The following is a 14,320-nucleotide window of genomic DNA, read 5'->3' as shown; positions in this document are numbered from 1 at the left end:
TATATTAAAATAAATGCAAATAAATTTTGGTGTTTACAAATTTACATAGTTTACAAAGCAACAGCAGCAACTAAAATAAAACTTAAATAAGTAGTAAACTGCTTTTTCAGAACGTTCGGCTTTTACAAATATATCAAGGAATTAAACCAGGGAATAGCATGACACCAGTGCAGTGCAAGCATCCGCTTTTTGTTAAAAGGGTTGATAAGAAAGAAAAAGAGCCACGGTGCACTCATCAGTTCGCGTCGCGTGGTCCCCTGCATCCAAAGCGCAATGCAAACAAAACAGTTGTCATACGCTAAGTAGACTTTCCTTTGTTGAGAGGGACCTGGAGGGTTCTCTCAGAGGCCCACAAGCGAGGGATGAGTAATAGATCTCGGTTTGATAATTTCGAATACTTAGTTGTAGGCGTTGGACATGATTTCATAAATTCACTGGCCCAAACTCTTTTATCTCTTCAGCTTGGGTGACCACCATCGCATCTGGATCAATGCACGCGTTTGGAATGGTCCCCGCTGTTCTTGGTAACCGATTTGGGTTCGCCAACGTCATCATATTTGGAGGTATTATCTGCGTTGTTGGTCTCTTCTCTTCTTCATTTGTGGCGGGAAATATTTATCCACTTTACATAACTTATGGCCTGGTCTGGGGCTTCGGCTCTTGTCTTTGTTATTGTTCGGCCCTGTTCGTGCTTCCGAAGTTTTTTCGGGCGCGAATCGGGCTAGCCAATGGGATCGTATTTCTTGGAGGACCAGTTGGTTCTTTGGTTCTAAGTGCTGTTGTTCCAAACCTTGTGAAGAGCTTGGGTTTGGCGAAAGCCTTTCAAGTTTTATCTGGGTTGCAGCTAACTTTAGTACTGTGTGGATTTGCGACAAGATTGATACTTTCCTGCTCCCAAGAACCACCGGACTTTAACGCCGACAAAAACTTTGGTTTCGATTGGTCAATATTCAAGAATGAAGGCTACGTCACGTTGGTGGTTGCCCTGAGCCTGTTTATGCTGGCATATTTGGTCCCTTATGTGCATTTGGTAAGTTGAGTTTCATAAAATCAGTATTTTCTCTTTTTTGTTAACAGTCGTTCAAATTACCCTTCCAAGTACAAGAGTGACCAAAATATATTTGAAAATTTAAGCTTGAAAATCCTCAATTTCATTTTCTAACTGACTGTGAAACGTACTTCTGAACGAAAAGGAACACACAATGCATAAAAATTGTACTGATACTTTTTGCCACCGGGTTTTGCCAGAACCGGCATTGCAATGCTGCCGTGAAGCACTATATATCATATCATATCATATCTTATCATATCACATCATATCATATCATATCATATCATATCATATCATATCATATCATATCATATCATATCATATCATATCATATCATATCATATCGTATCGTATCGTATCGTATCGTATCATATCATATCATATCATCATATCACTTATCATCATATCAAGGACAGAGCACACACGCACTTCCTCAGGGACTATCTATATTTATCGATGCATTTTATGTATTTCTGTCCAGGTTCGTCTCGCTATAGATTCTGGGGTCGACTCCACCAAGGCAGCCTTCTTAGTCAGCTTTATAGCGTTTGGATCAATAACTGCTCGTCCTCTTTTTGGCAAATTAATTGACCAGCCGAGAGTCAACCGCCTAACCGCGCTACAGTTAACGCTTCTGTCAATAGGTGTTTCCATAACATTGGTTCCTGTAGCAACCAATTAAGAGTTGTTAGCAACCTTCGCATTTATCTACGGTTTTCTAGAGGGATGTTTCTTAATTGCAATGCAGTTAATTGTTCAAGACCTAGTTGGAGAAGGCAAAATTGGGCCAGCTCTAAGTTCTTTGTACTGTAGTCTTTCTATTCCTAAAACTGCAGGACCGTCAATTGCGGGGTGGATACACGACAGTTCAGGGAGTTATGCCGTAGCGTTCTTTTGTGCCGGAGGAATCACAATCATTTCCACGTGTATTTTGTTCATTGTACCTTTGTTCCAGACGAATTATTTATCCAAAGGAGGCGTTCAACTTTTAGAACCTTCCCAGAATACTAATGAGGAAATATTGGTAAAAGAAACTTGTTTGTAATTGGCCATTTCCGAGTTCCTTTGAACCTCATTATGAAAGCGAGGCTAAGTGTGAAGTTTTTGTTATGAAAATTAGTTTTCATTCATATGCAAACAAAACTAATTTTCATATGAAAAGCTTTGCATTTGTAGTTAGCCTCGCTTCAATTCATAATGAGGTTTGCAGCAACTCGGAAATGTAAGTAAGTAAGTAATCGGTTTATTAACAGGGTTTCCACGTGGTGGCTCTTCATCTGTTACTAACTAAAAAAGAAAATATTTACAATGTTCTTATGAATAAAACTTAAAATACAATCAAGATAAGCTGGCCTGTGCCCAGTTCTTGGTCTATTGAATCTTCTATTTATAATCTGTATGATTTGGACTTGGTCATATTAAAGAGTATCAAATAAAATATTTCTTTTCTCGTCTTCCTATCTCCTTTAAGTTTTGACGAAAAGTAAAACAAATACTTAAAACTTGGTGCTATCCCCTGCTCTCTTTTATTACGGGCGTTTCTATATTTTCATAGCAGAACTACCGTCGGGCGGGGATCTTTATTAACGTCGAATTTACGGTTTCTAGGAATAGTAGATTTGGTAGCACTGAGTGGAGTTTAACAAACGGGGATGGGGCAGTCAATTCCAATGTGTAACTGGAGATCGACGTGATATATGTTCCATAATCGCGCAGTTGTGCTCGATAACCGTTCGACTATGTTGGAAAGGACACGCCCAACGACACAAAGAGCTTGCACTACCAGGCTTCGCTTTTCCATCATCATGATCTTCTTTTAGAGTACCCATTGAACTTAACTGCAACTCAATACGCTACCCATAAAGTATATAAAAAGCCAGCCCTGCATAGGTGTAGTAGCTGTAGTAGTTGTAGTAGGTGTAGTACCTGTAGTATCTGTAGTAGCTGTAGTAGCTGTAGTAGCTGTAGTAGTTGTACTAAGTGTAGTACCTGTAGTATCTGTAGTACCTGTAGTAGCTGTAGTAGCTGTAGTGCCTGTAGTACGTGTAGCAGCTGTAGTTACTGTAGTAGCTGTAGTAGGTGTAGAAGTAGTAGTTGTAGTAGGTGTAGTACCTGTAGTAGCTGTAGTACCTATAGTGGACCGGATGTATAGTACCTGTAGTAGTCGGTTGTAGTACCTGTAGTAGGTTTTTAGTTTTGTGTTGAGCTATACTCAGACGACAAAACTGAGAGGCGGATCGTTTTCTACAGAAATAAGGCAGTATTTTATCGATGTGGTGGCACCATTCGCAATAGAGCGCCAGAACAAGCAAACAGAGAAGGAACAGCTTCCCGAAATGTCAACCTTAGAGAGCGGGGACATTTTACACATTTTCTTACATGACTTGTTTTCCTTTGTGAGGGGAAAAAAACCAGATGAGGTAGGATAAGTAACATTGGTTTTTAAGGACTAGTCAATGAACCAAAATTCATCTTATTTGATCGTTATCACAAACAACGCTACGCCTTGTTCGAATAAGTGATTGTTGCCTCATTGACTGTCGTCTAACTTCCCATATTTGGTAGCAAAATGTTGAAAGTTGCATGATCTTTGGGAGATTTCAATAGGAAGCACTGGGTATCGTTTCTGGGATATCGTTGGGTTCAATAAAAAGCTCTTTGCAATGCAATTTCATGTCTGTAGGAGGTACACAGTCACTCTTCTGTATATCTTCAAAAAAATGTGTTCGGCAGAAAAGCCTAAAGGTTCCAAGAGCATGCCATCTGATAGGGACAGTTTTAGTTGTCTGGGCCGGGTTGTTCGAAAGCCAATTAACGCTAATCCTCGATTAAAAGTTAATCGAGGTTGTCATCTCGCTCGTTTAAAATGGGTTTAAAGGCTAATGTCAAGCTAAAGGTAAAGAAAAGTGTATGTCAATACTGAAGGACAAAAATCTTTTGGAAGAATCTTCATTGATTAGTAAAAAACTCTAATCAAAGTTCACGTTAATCAATAATAATAATAATAATAATAATAATAATAATAATAATAACTACTTATATAGCGCTTATCCAGTTCTGTTCTAAGCGCTTTACAAAGTAAAAATCATATTTGTTTAAAATAATTCGAAAAAAGATGAGTCTTAAGTTTACGTTTAAAAACATTTAAATTGTCGCAATTACGGATGTCGATAGGTAGTTTGTTCCAGAGTTCTGGGGCCGAAACAGCGAAAGCTCTGGAGCCATACGACTTTAGATTATGGTTCACATAGGCGAAATGCGTCAGACGACGATCGGAGCGTTCTTGAAGTTGTATAGCGGCGTATCAGGTCTTGTATGTAGATGGGGGACTGTTGGTGAAGAGCTTTGTGGGTGAGCAAGGATTAGCTTAATCGGGCTTCGAAACAACTGGGCCCAGGTGAACAAAGGTCAACACTTGGTTGACATAAATTCCTCTCTTAGGCATTATTCTCCCTGTCAACAGGTAAACAGGTTCTTGATGTTGGCCACACGGATGGAGTTCTGTGCCTCGTGATCCAACCATCGTTTTACGAATACTTAAAACCTGTTAAACATAACTGCGCAGGACTTCATGGCGTTCTAAATGGCGTTCTAAGAAGAAAAGAATTAGGCTAAAGCCAAGCACTGAAAAAAAAATCCCGGGAATAAGACAAAATGTCAGAGTGACATACTTACAACAAGATGTCCTCTCTCCAGAATGGTTGAGGGAGGTACTAACAGGTAAGCTAAGTTTTAAACATAGCCAAAATGGGTCTAACGAGCTGCAGTGGCGAATGAAAAATATTCTTCATGCGTAGAGCAAACTTATTTAAAGCAACGAATGGTGCATGTCAAACTATAACAAGTCAAACTATATTAGTTCCCTGGTGACCGGAATAAGTGATACTCTGAGATTCGTAGTAAACGATGAGCTGTCTCACATATTAGTCTGGGAAAAGTAGGGTAAGAAGAACATGCTAACAGGCGCAAAAAAAGGAAACAAAACATACGTGTGCTTAGCTACCACACGACACTCACTGCGCGACAGGTTGCTATGTACTTATTGGTTGAAATCATGTTTATTTTCTTCTCTTCAGCCACTAAAGACAATGACGAGAAAGAGACAGAGGCGGAGGTAAATCATTTAACTTTCAATCGCTCCGATCTATGTAGTTTATTAATTAAGGCTGCTATTTGATGTAATCTTAACTATTATGTCCCAGTCACACCCATATAATAGCCCTAGTAGCGGCAGCAGCCCTAGTTACCTTAGTGGCCGTAGTACCTGAGTTCTAGCCCGCGTAGTAGCCTTAATAGCCGTACTAGCAGCAGTAGCCGTAGTTAATTAAATCGGGAAATCCCGGCAAGTACCAAGTTCACACGAAATGACATAGCAAACGCTTGTTTCTTCTAGTCATTATTTTTTATGTGGCTAGCAGAAAAAAAAGTGTAAACGCACTTTTGTGCTCCAAAGAAAAACATGTTCTTACTCAGGTTATGTTGAAGTGATGTTAAATATTTCAATACTTTTTCCAAAGATTGTATTTTTCTCAAATAATGCATGCTCATGTGTTCCAGCGCCACGAGAAGCGGGGAGACAGCGGCGAAAAGGATGAGGGAAAGAATAAGGGAACCGCCGTTGGGGAGGAAGAAGAAAAGGAAAGAAGAAGGAAAATTGGTAAATTTAGGCACTATTTTTTAATTAGCGTGTTCCATGACAGATAACCATATTTCCATGAAAGTTGTTTGATTTAAAGGTTAAACAATAATATTTATCTTCATTATTATCATTTTTTGTGTGGATAGCAGACAAAACACACTTTGCATACTTTGCTTTTAAAAAAAGAGAAACTTGTTCTTTGGCATGGCAAATTTGTGTGAAAATTCAATTACTTTCGGAAGAAAAAAAAACTGAAAGCACGGCATTGTTTCAGTCCATGCTTTTTTATTTCTCTCTCTCTCTCTCTCTCTCTCTCTCTCTCTCTCTCTCTCTCTCTCTCTCTCTCTCTCTCTCTCTCTCTCTCTCTCTCTCTCTCTCTCTCTCTCTCTCTCTCTCTCTCTCTCTCTCTCTCTCTCTCTCTTTCTCTCTTGGATGGATGTCGATTTTATAACCGTTACAATCCCTCGCAATTCCAAGCCTTTTCGACGCCGAATACTTGCAACTTTTATTCCCTTGTGTGCAAGGTGACAAACAAATTTATTGTAAGAGTGGCACCGGATGAAGCCCTGGTGAGGACTTCACAGAGAGCTTTCCACTTCTCCTGAGCTCGAGGAGCCGAAGTGGTCTTACGAGAAATGGACGACCCTGTCCTATCAAGAGAAAATGTTTATCAGCTCGTGTGCCGAAAATTTTGACAGTTTGACAATTCAGTCAATTCAATTTTTTTGTGTGGAGTTTTTGTGCGACCCATGCCTTACTCAGTTTGTCTTTGAATGATATTAAATTTTTTCTAAAATTACTCCGTTGTGTTCCAGCGCCACAAGAATGCGACGGAGACAGCGGCGAAGAGGGCGAAGGGGACAGCAGTGAAGAGAGCGGAGTAGAAAGCGGTGAAAAGAGCGAGGGAGAAAGCGGTGAAAAGAGCGAAGAGGGCGGAGGGGACAGCCGCAACAAGAGAGCGAAGAGGACAGCGGTGAAGAGGGCGAAGGGGACAGCAGTGAAGACAGCGAAGTAGAAAGCGGTGAAGAGAGCGAAGTAGAAAGCGGTGAAGAGAGCGAAGGAGAAAGCGGTGAAAAGAGCGAAGGAGAAAGCATCGAAGAGAACAAAGGAGAAAGCGAGGAAGAGGGCGAAAACCACAACAGTGAAGAAGGTAAAGTGGACGGAACGAAGATGGCAATGGAGAAAGTGTCAAAGAGGGCGAGGGAGAAAGTGGTGATGAGAAGAAAAAGAAGACCGACGATGGCAAAAATAAAAGAATGGAAAGAAGAAGGAAGAGAGGCAAGTGTAAGCATTCTTTTTAAATGAACGCATTCCAGAATAAAACAAAGGAACGATTTTCTATTCTTGATTATAACACTGGAAATCAGTATGCTAATTCGACGTCTGGTGAGCTTCCGTTCCCCACCCGCCTCTCCTCCATCGTAACTCAACACACACAGGTGATTATTCTTCATTTTTCATTTTTTCCAACGGCATATTTATTTTATAATTATTTTCAGGGAAAACAGAAGTTGAGAAGCTCAACGACAGCCTAAGTCATACGCATTTGCCACGGAAGAGAAACAGAAGAACATAAGTTTCTTTTAGTTTGTCTATTTACAAGTGCACTCTTTTTTTTTATAAGAACGTTAAGGCTGAGATTAACTAAAATTTAAGAACATACTTAGAACATTACCCAGGCTGAGAGTCAGTTAAGAACATTTTTATTACGATCAAATGTTTGTAAAATAAACAGTATAAATACGGAAAAAAATAATTCATGTAAAATATCAGACAATATATTGTCCAATTAACCCAAATAATAGACGTCTTGGTTACGTCCGCATAGATTTATTGAAATACCAAAACAGTAACTAAGAACTTCTTAAGAACTTTTCAGGCTCAAATTGCCAAAAATAATAAGATGGTTCGGCTTCAACCCCAAAATTAGACGTGTAGATTACTCTTCACAGGTCAATTTAATTTGTTCAGGCCCCAGTTGTTCAAAGGCCGGATAACTTTATCCAGTGGATAAGTCACTATCCGACAGTTTCAATCTGTGCAAAGATTTCAGTATTTCCTCTTGTACAAGCGAATATGAACACTCTAGCCACAGCTTAGTTTGGGAGTGTACGAAAACCTTGGACAACATTTAACGTGAAGTATTTTTTAGACCCTGAAAAGCGCCTTATCCACCGGATAAAGTTATCCGGCCTTTGAACAACTGGGGCCAGATATATAAATTATAGGCCAGCAGTTCTGATTTTACAATAGAGTTACGATTACATCTCCTATTATTGATAACAGTTTGTGCACTTTGCAAAAATTTGTCTTTGTAACCCCAGGATACGTGAACAGGAACATCTCACTAATTTACATGGAAAGGGTACCAATCGATTAGTAATCACCATTGGTTTACCTTTATTATGTTTATTAAAAAATTTGTAATACTGTTTAATCCTGATTTTGCTCTCTCTCGAAATGAATCATCAAATTATTCTCAAACTCATTAATAATTCAAAAGCCAAAGACAAAGGAAATCATGCACCGTGACGTGTTTGGAAATCTGACGAAAAACTCCTTGTTTTTGCATCCTTAATTTCTCCTTCAAAATCAGTTTGTTTGAGAAATTATATCAAACACTCGTCACAGTGTTTCATCACAATATCAAAAACCTCGAAGTTCGTCAAAAATACTCCGCTACGCGTCGTATTTTCAACTCTCTTCTCAGTGTTTGATATGTGATGAAACACTGTGTCTCGTGTTTGATATATTACTTAAAAGGTCACTTTGCTAAAAGAATTTGATGAAGAAACCTTCGATGAGTAATAACTGAAGAGTGGAAGAGGTTTCATTTCAAAGGTTGTACTTTCCTCTACGTTACACTGTAAATTCCCTTTCCCTAAAAATATTTATATCGAGGCATGTTCTCATTAGACATAAGGTGCAGTTAAAGCGCGAGCTTTTGTTGAAAACACAGTACTAGCTGATTTCCCGGATAATTAACAGACAACTTTGTTGGAATAAATTTGGCGACGGTTGTGGCAAGTTTAATTGAAAAAATTATCAAACTCATCACACAGCAATAAAAATTAAAGTTCTTAGGAGACTTTCTCTTGTAAATATTGCCAACGAATTTGCTGACCGCAACGATAACAGAGAGAGGAATTTTGCTATTTTTAAGGAAAAACTTCTCAGTTCCTCTGTTTGTTTGCTTTGTTTTCATTCTGATTGATGCACCATTTATACATCGTTGTGTTGAATGCTGTGAAAGTTAAATCGTTTGGATTCCTGGTTTATTTTAGAGTTGGTGTCAGTAAAGGAGTTATCCTTATAATTTAAAGATCGGAAAAAATAAAGTTATATCAGTTTTTATTAGGTAACAGTATAGTAATTAAGGAATTCATTGATTAAGTTAAAACGCATTTCTCGGCATTTTAGAGGGGTTAAAATCAAAATTATCCGGGGAAGCCTGTCTCCGGATCCCAACCCCCCGTAGTTGGCCCATCTTATTTGTTTGCCTTTCAAGCCGCCCCCCCCCCCCCCCCCCACTTGAAAACTTGCTGCGCGGTCCCAGTAGAATGAATATTTCGAAAAAACTTATGCCATCTCGCTTTCTTTGGAACCTTAAACTTGCTGTAGACAAAATATGAGTCAAATCGATATTTCGACCTTGACCGCGTTTTTTTTTATTATTATTTTTTTATTTTATTTTTCTTTGATATTTACTGACATTCACTCTAACCGGTTCATTGTATTTTATTTATTTTATTATTGCTGTATTTTATTTTTTGAGTTTGTTGTTGAGGTTTTTCTACGGGGACTCCGGTTTTCCCCTTTCCTCAAAAACCAACATTTCCAAATTCCAATTCGATCTGGAGAGTGTCACCAATTAGTGCTCTGCGCTAACTACAGTGACACTTATACAAAGTGATTCATTTATTTATTTATTTACTATTGTCGTAGTCCCCATCTTTATTTATTTTATTTTATTTTTTAATTGCAATGCCATCAAATTAAAGTAAATGGCAATACAAATAAATTGTTGATGTTGATGTTGTTGTTCTTGTTGTTGTTTCCCAGGTGTCTTGAAACAGAGCTCGCGGAATGTAGAATACCGGTACACACCTTTCCTCTCTCTTTACGGCACCGGGAGAGTCTCCGGGGTCCCGAGACCGAACCAATCCCTCCCAAAAAGCAATACTATTTCTGTTTATTAGCGTTATATTTACTTGCAAGACAGTCACCTCAAAGAGCTGACTGTGGTTTTGACAAGGCTTCTCCTAAATCCGTCTTGAATTTGTTTATGTGTCAAGTTAGGGAAAATGGGATAGGATAAGACAGACGGTATGTGATTTACAGCCAAGAAAAATAATGGTCAAAGCAGAAACAGACAAAATGACGCAGGTATGTAACGTGTGTTTAATTGTGTCACGCGACGGAACTACAAGTCAAGTGTTGCGGTAGCGACAATGCAAGCTTTGATCAAGTGGCATTCATTATGTTCTAAGATACTCGTGCATCTGTGAACAAGAAAAACCACGCAACGGATTCGATTTCCATAAAAACACTGCGGTTCTACTGTTTTGATGATGTCTTAGTGACTGGGTGAAAAATGGCATTCATGTTGGACAAATAGTGTCTTGGGGGATGAACAGGCAAAACTGAGAGGTAAATCGAGCCTGGACTGATAAGCAGCCCTGAACCACCAATCTCTGATCGTTAAATGGCCCACACCTCATGAACCTTACAATAATTTGCATTTACAAACATAACACTACGTGCCTCAAATCGCACTTTGTTTAGCTCGCTGCAAGGTAGCTGTGCGTCTTCGCTGTGTATCTCGGTCAGTTTGCCAAGCCTGCTCCTCGTCCGCCATAAAGTCTGCAACATGGAAAAAGTGAAGGGAAAACTGCAAGGAATTAAGGACAAGGTCGAGAAGGCTGAAGATCGGGAGAGTGAAGCCAAAGAGAAACTTCGTGAGGTGGAAGAAAATTGTGACAAAAACGAAGGCGAGGCGGATTCATTCAGGCGAAGAATTGTCCTTGTTAAAGATGAACTGGCTAAAACTCTGGAAACGCTGGAAGAGAAAACAAGCCGATTGCGCGAGGTGCAGAATATTTCAGCCGAACACGAAAACGCTTGCAAGGAGCTGGAAGGGATTGATCGCGAGAGCGACGAGCGATTGACGTCAATGGAAGAATCAGTCATCGAGGCCATCCAAACTGCAAAGGAATCCGATGAGCGTCTGGTAGAGACGAAGCAAAAACTGAAAGTTATTTTAGCCGAGGTGGAGAAAGCAAGAGAACGCGTGGAGACCTTAGAAAACAAATCCAACGAGTTGGAGGAGCAAATTACAGATGCCGGCAACCAGCTCCGTGAAAAGGAAATCGAAGACGGCGAATCGGCCGAACACGAACAGGAACTTATCGAGAAGCTACAGTTCTTAGAAGTTCAACTAAAAGAGGCTGAGGCCCGCGCGGAGGAAGCCGAACGCAAGGTGCAGCCACAAGAAGCTGTCATCGACGATCTGACTCAAGAACATGACAACTTCGCGGACAAAATCAAGTGTATTCAACAGGAGATGAAGGACATGCAGGATTTGGTGGAATTATCCATGGAAGATGTCGAAGCCATTGAGCACAAGAAAGTAACAGATCGCTACCGTGTCGCACAGGACGAGACGGAACCGGCTGACGAACCCCCACCCGAACCCGAACCAGCACCCGAAGACGATGAAGAAGACTATTAGACATCTTCATCTTTTCTTACCGTTTTATTTCAGTGATAGGCACGTTTGGCTGTTAGAGTCGCTGCTATATCGAAAGGACTTTACAAAGGATGATTATTTTTTTTAATTAAAGAATATTGACTTAACAACTTTAGGAGTATTATTTTACTGTTTCAGAGACTTTGGCTATTTTTCAATCTACAAGAAACTAATTTTTTAACGATTTTGACCTAATATGTTGCATTTTCCATTGATCAACTTTTTAATTTACCTTTAATTAAATGTGTATTTCAATGCTTCCAACGAAATCATCTCGACGGGTTGCCAAATTTAAATACGAGATATTTTTAATTGTCTGTCAGTTCAATTTCATGTTTCTTAGGTAGCTTTCTAATAAAGTCCTTTATTTGCATTGGATCAAATCGTTATAACATTGTTAACTAACGCTCGTGAGTGAAGGAAAAGTGGATAAATTTCTTTTGCGTGACAAGCGAAAATCACTGAAGCGTGGTCACAGCCAGATAATAATCGATGCGTGTTTGTAAACATCTTAAAATCGGCCTGTATCGAGGAATTCATTATCATTTAGCGAAACATATATTCCTGAGCCATGGTGCCAAATAGCAGAAGCCAGTCTTGCTCGCTGCATCAACAGTGAGAATGTTTTTTGAATTTGCCACATCTTTTTGCGAGCCATGCGGTTTGTTCAAGGGCGTTGTAAGCGATGCTATGTATGGAATCTTCTATCATGGAGCTTTTTAAAATCCGTCGTTCGTCGGGTGTTGCATACGGCTGTGCGGGTACAGGAATGTTCCGTCCTTAGGGGGAGTATTCCCTCCATAATCAAACCAAGCACCAGGCCAGCTCTCGCTCCTCTCCCTTCCCCCCTTAGCAGACATCGAAGGGTGGGGAGCGCGAGAGGAGAAGGGGACCTTCACCCTCCCCATCCCCTTCTCCCGGTTTGCGCCTCACTCTTTCGTATTCGCTCTGGTATTCCCGCCAATCAGCTAGTCATAATAGTGTTTCTCATTTTGATTCGGTAGGCAGAGCTCCTGGGTAGGTGAACTCTTTAAGTGTGCGATCTGTTGCACAAGAAAAGCTTAGGGCTGCTTTACATGCATTGCGCATGCGTATACTTCAGACACGGTTTATTAAATTCGCTTGCCTTTTCAATATTTTGATTTTTAAACTGCCAATAGTATATCAATAGAGTGTGTGCACGACGGCCATGTTGGAGGACCGAAACAATACAATGATCTTCCTTTGGGAAATATATTCTATTTTTATGCAAATATCTTCTATTGTTTTAGTCCTCCAACATGGCCGCCGTGCACACACTCTATAGGCATAAACTTTAATAACCCTTCACAAAACATCACTGCGGGAACAAAAGTATTAAATGAGTCCCATATGGCTAACGTCTCAAGGACACAATGATTTATATACGACGCTACAACCTCCTACAGTCGGGATCTCTGATCCCGCATACTAAAGCCGAAACGAATGGGAGATACCTAGCGGGCCTCCTGACAAGGAACGGCTTGGTGAAATCCAAAGGGCTAGCCACCCCCAGTTTTTTCCCCTCTTTCAGTATATTTTTTTCGAGATTACCCTGATCTGATGGACGCTGTATCAGCAAATAGCTCTCGATTCATTTAAAAATGAATCGGGTGCTACTTAACTGAATGGAACTCTCCCAAAAATTAAAACTGCAAAAAAAGGCTCCTATTGATGTACCAGAGGTTACATTTTTTAAATTGAGAGCGAAAAGCTAACGAGAAAACTGTAGGTGGGAATGATTTTCCTCTGTTTGTTTACGCTCATACCCACGTGGTTCCCAAAAAGTGATAAATAAACAATAGCCTCCATTTGGCGCGAAAATATGCTCAGATATTTGTCCGCGGACATTATCTGTTCCAAGAAGCGAACAGTTTTCCGAGAGCGAAGCTCGAGGAAAACTGTGAGTTCGAGGAGCAGATAATGTCCAAGGACAGATTTCTGAGCATATTTTTAAAGCCAAATGGAGGCTATTGTGGTTATTACCCTTCAAATATTTTTCGCAACATGTAGCAACGAGCTTGAGTATTTGAACATTTCGTTTGTTTACTTTACCGTCAAAAACGTTTACAGCGTATGTTGTTTTCTGCTACTGCTTTATCGACCAGCAGGTTTATCTCTCCTTCTGTCACAAAACCAAACCGTTCCCCCATTTTAATTGTAAACTTGACGCGCCTTGAAGTTTTTGAAATTGGGGAATATCACTTGGGGAATATCATCGGATATTCCCCAGTTTTAGCTTGGGTATCTTCGGTCACATGAGGCTTTTAGACCAATCGCGCGCGAGCGAAAATATTTGATGGATTATAACGTCTAGCTATATACCTACGTTTCTTGTTTCAAACACTAAAAATAAAATCGTCTCCGACCTTAACTTCAGTGTAAGGCAATAAGAGCATCTTTTAATAATTTCATTGCTTTGTTACTCACGGGAATACTCGAGAGTTTTTTTTAGGAGAGCAACCATGTAGAATTTAAATGGAGAGGAGAAGATTTGAAAAAGTACTGATAAAACAGGCGCAAAATATTTTTTACACCACTAGTTTGGCCTGTACCCCATGAGAGCACTGCGCATTCAAGAAGCAGCCTGGTTTGGGGTCCATGTATTAATTATTAAGTAACGTACAATGTTGATTTTCACAAAAATTTCCCTCAGATGTTAATTTTTCATGTTGAAAAAGTATAAAGAAATCCTGAAAGATTCGTGGGACCCATTGACTCGCTTAGTTGCAATTGCCTGCTTTGAAGATCGAACAGACGAACGAAGAAACCATTGACTCTAGAGCATTCAACCAGACATTCCCCCCACCCTCCCCCCCCTTAATTCTGTAAATTAAGTGCTAAGCTAGACTTAGTGAACTTT

The 14,320-nt window shown here is 39.9% G+C and overlaps 2 protein-coding genes and 1 long non-coding RNA gene across 3 annotated transcripts; all 3 read left to right on the top strand.

Moving 5' to 3' along the window:
* Positions 1–323: 323 nt before the first annotated feature.
* LOC146483721 (monocarboxylate transporter 10-like) lies at positions 324–3,123 on the top strand. The gene is made up of 2 exons (XM_085105562.1): positions 324–1,030; positions 1,533–3,123. The coding sequence occupies exons 1-2, from the start codon at positions 491–493 to the stop codon at positions 1,731–1,733; spliced, it is 741 nt and encodes a 246-aa protein (XP_084961688.1). The 5' UTR covers positions 324–490; the 3' UTR covers positions 1,734–3,123.
* A 2,496-nt stretch (positions 3,124–5,619) lies between these two features.
* LOC146483720 (uncharacterized) lies at positions 5,620–7,414 on the top strand. The gene is made up of 3 exons (XR_014863830.1): positions 5,620–5,708; positions 6,506–6,556; positions 6,662–7,414. It is a non-coding gene; the product is annotated as an uncharacterized LOC146483720 (long non-coding RNA).
* A 2,912-nt stretch (positions 7,415–10,326) lies between these two features.
* On the top strand, positions 10,327–11,822 carry LOC146483719 (tropomyosin-1-like). Its single transcript, XM_085105885.1, has one exon. It carries the CDS (start codon positions 10,561–10,563, stop codon positions 11,419–11,421), a length of 861 nt encoding a protein of 286 aa, XP_084962011.1. The 5' UTR covers positions 10,327–10,560; the 3' UTR covers positions 11,422–11,822.
* The last annotated feature ends 2,498 nt before the right edge of the window (positions 11,823–14,320 follow it).

The sequence above is a fragment of the Pavona decussata genome, unplaced genomic scaffold (genome assembly GCF_977016875.1).
Source record: "Pavona decussata unplaced genomic scaffold, jaPavDecu1.1 SCAFFOLD_38, whole genome shotgun sequence".
Classification (NCBI taxonomy): Eukaryota; Metazoa; Cnidaria; class Anthozoa; order Scleractinia; family Agariciidae; genus Pavona; species Pavona decussata.
This window is presented reverse-complemented; position numbering and strand designations above follow the sequence as displayed.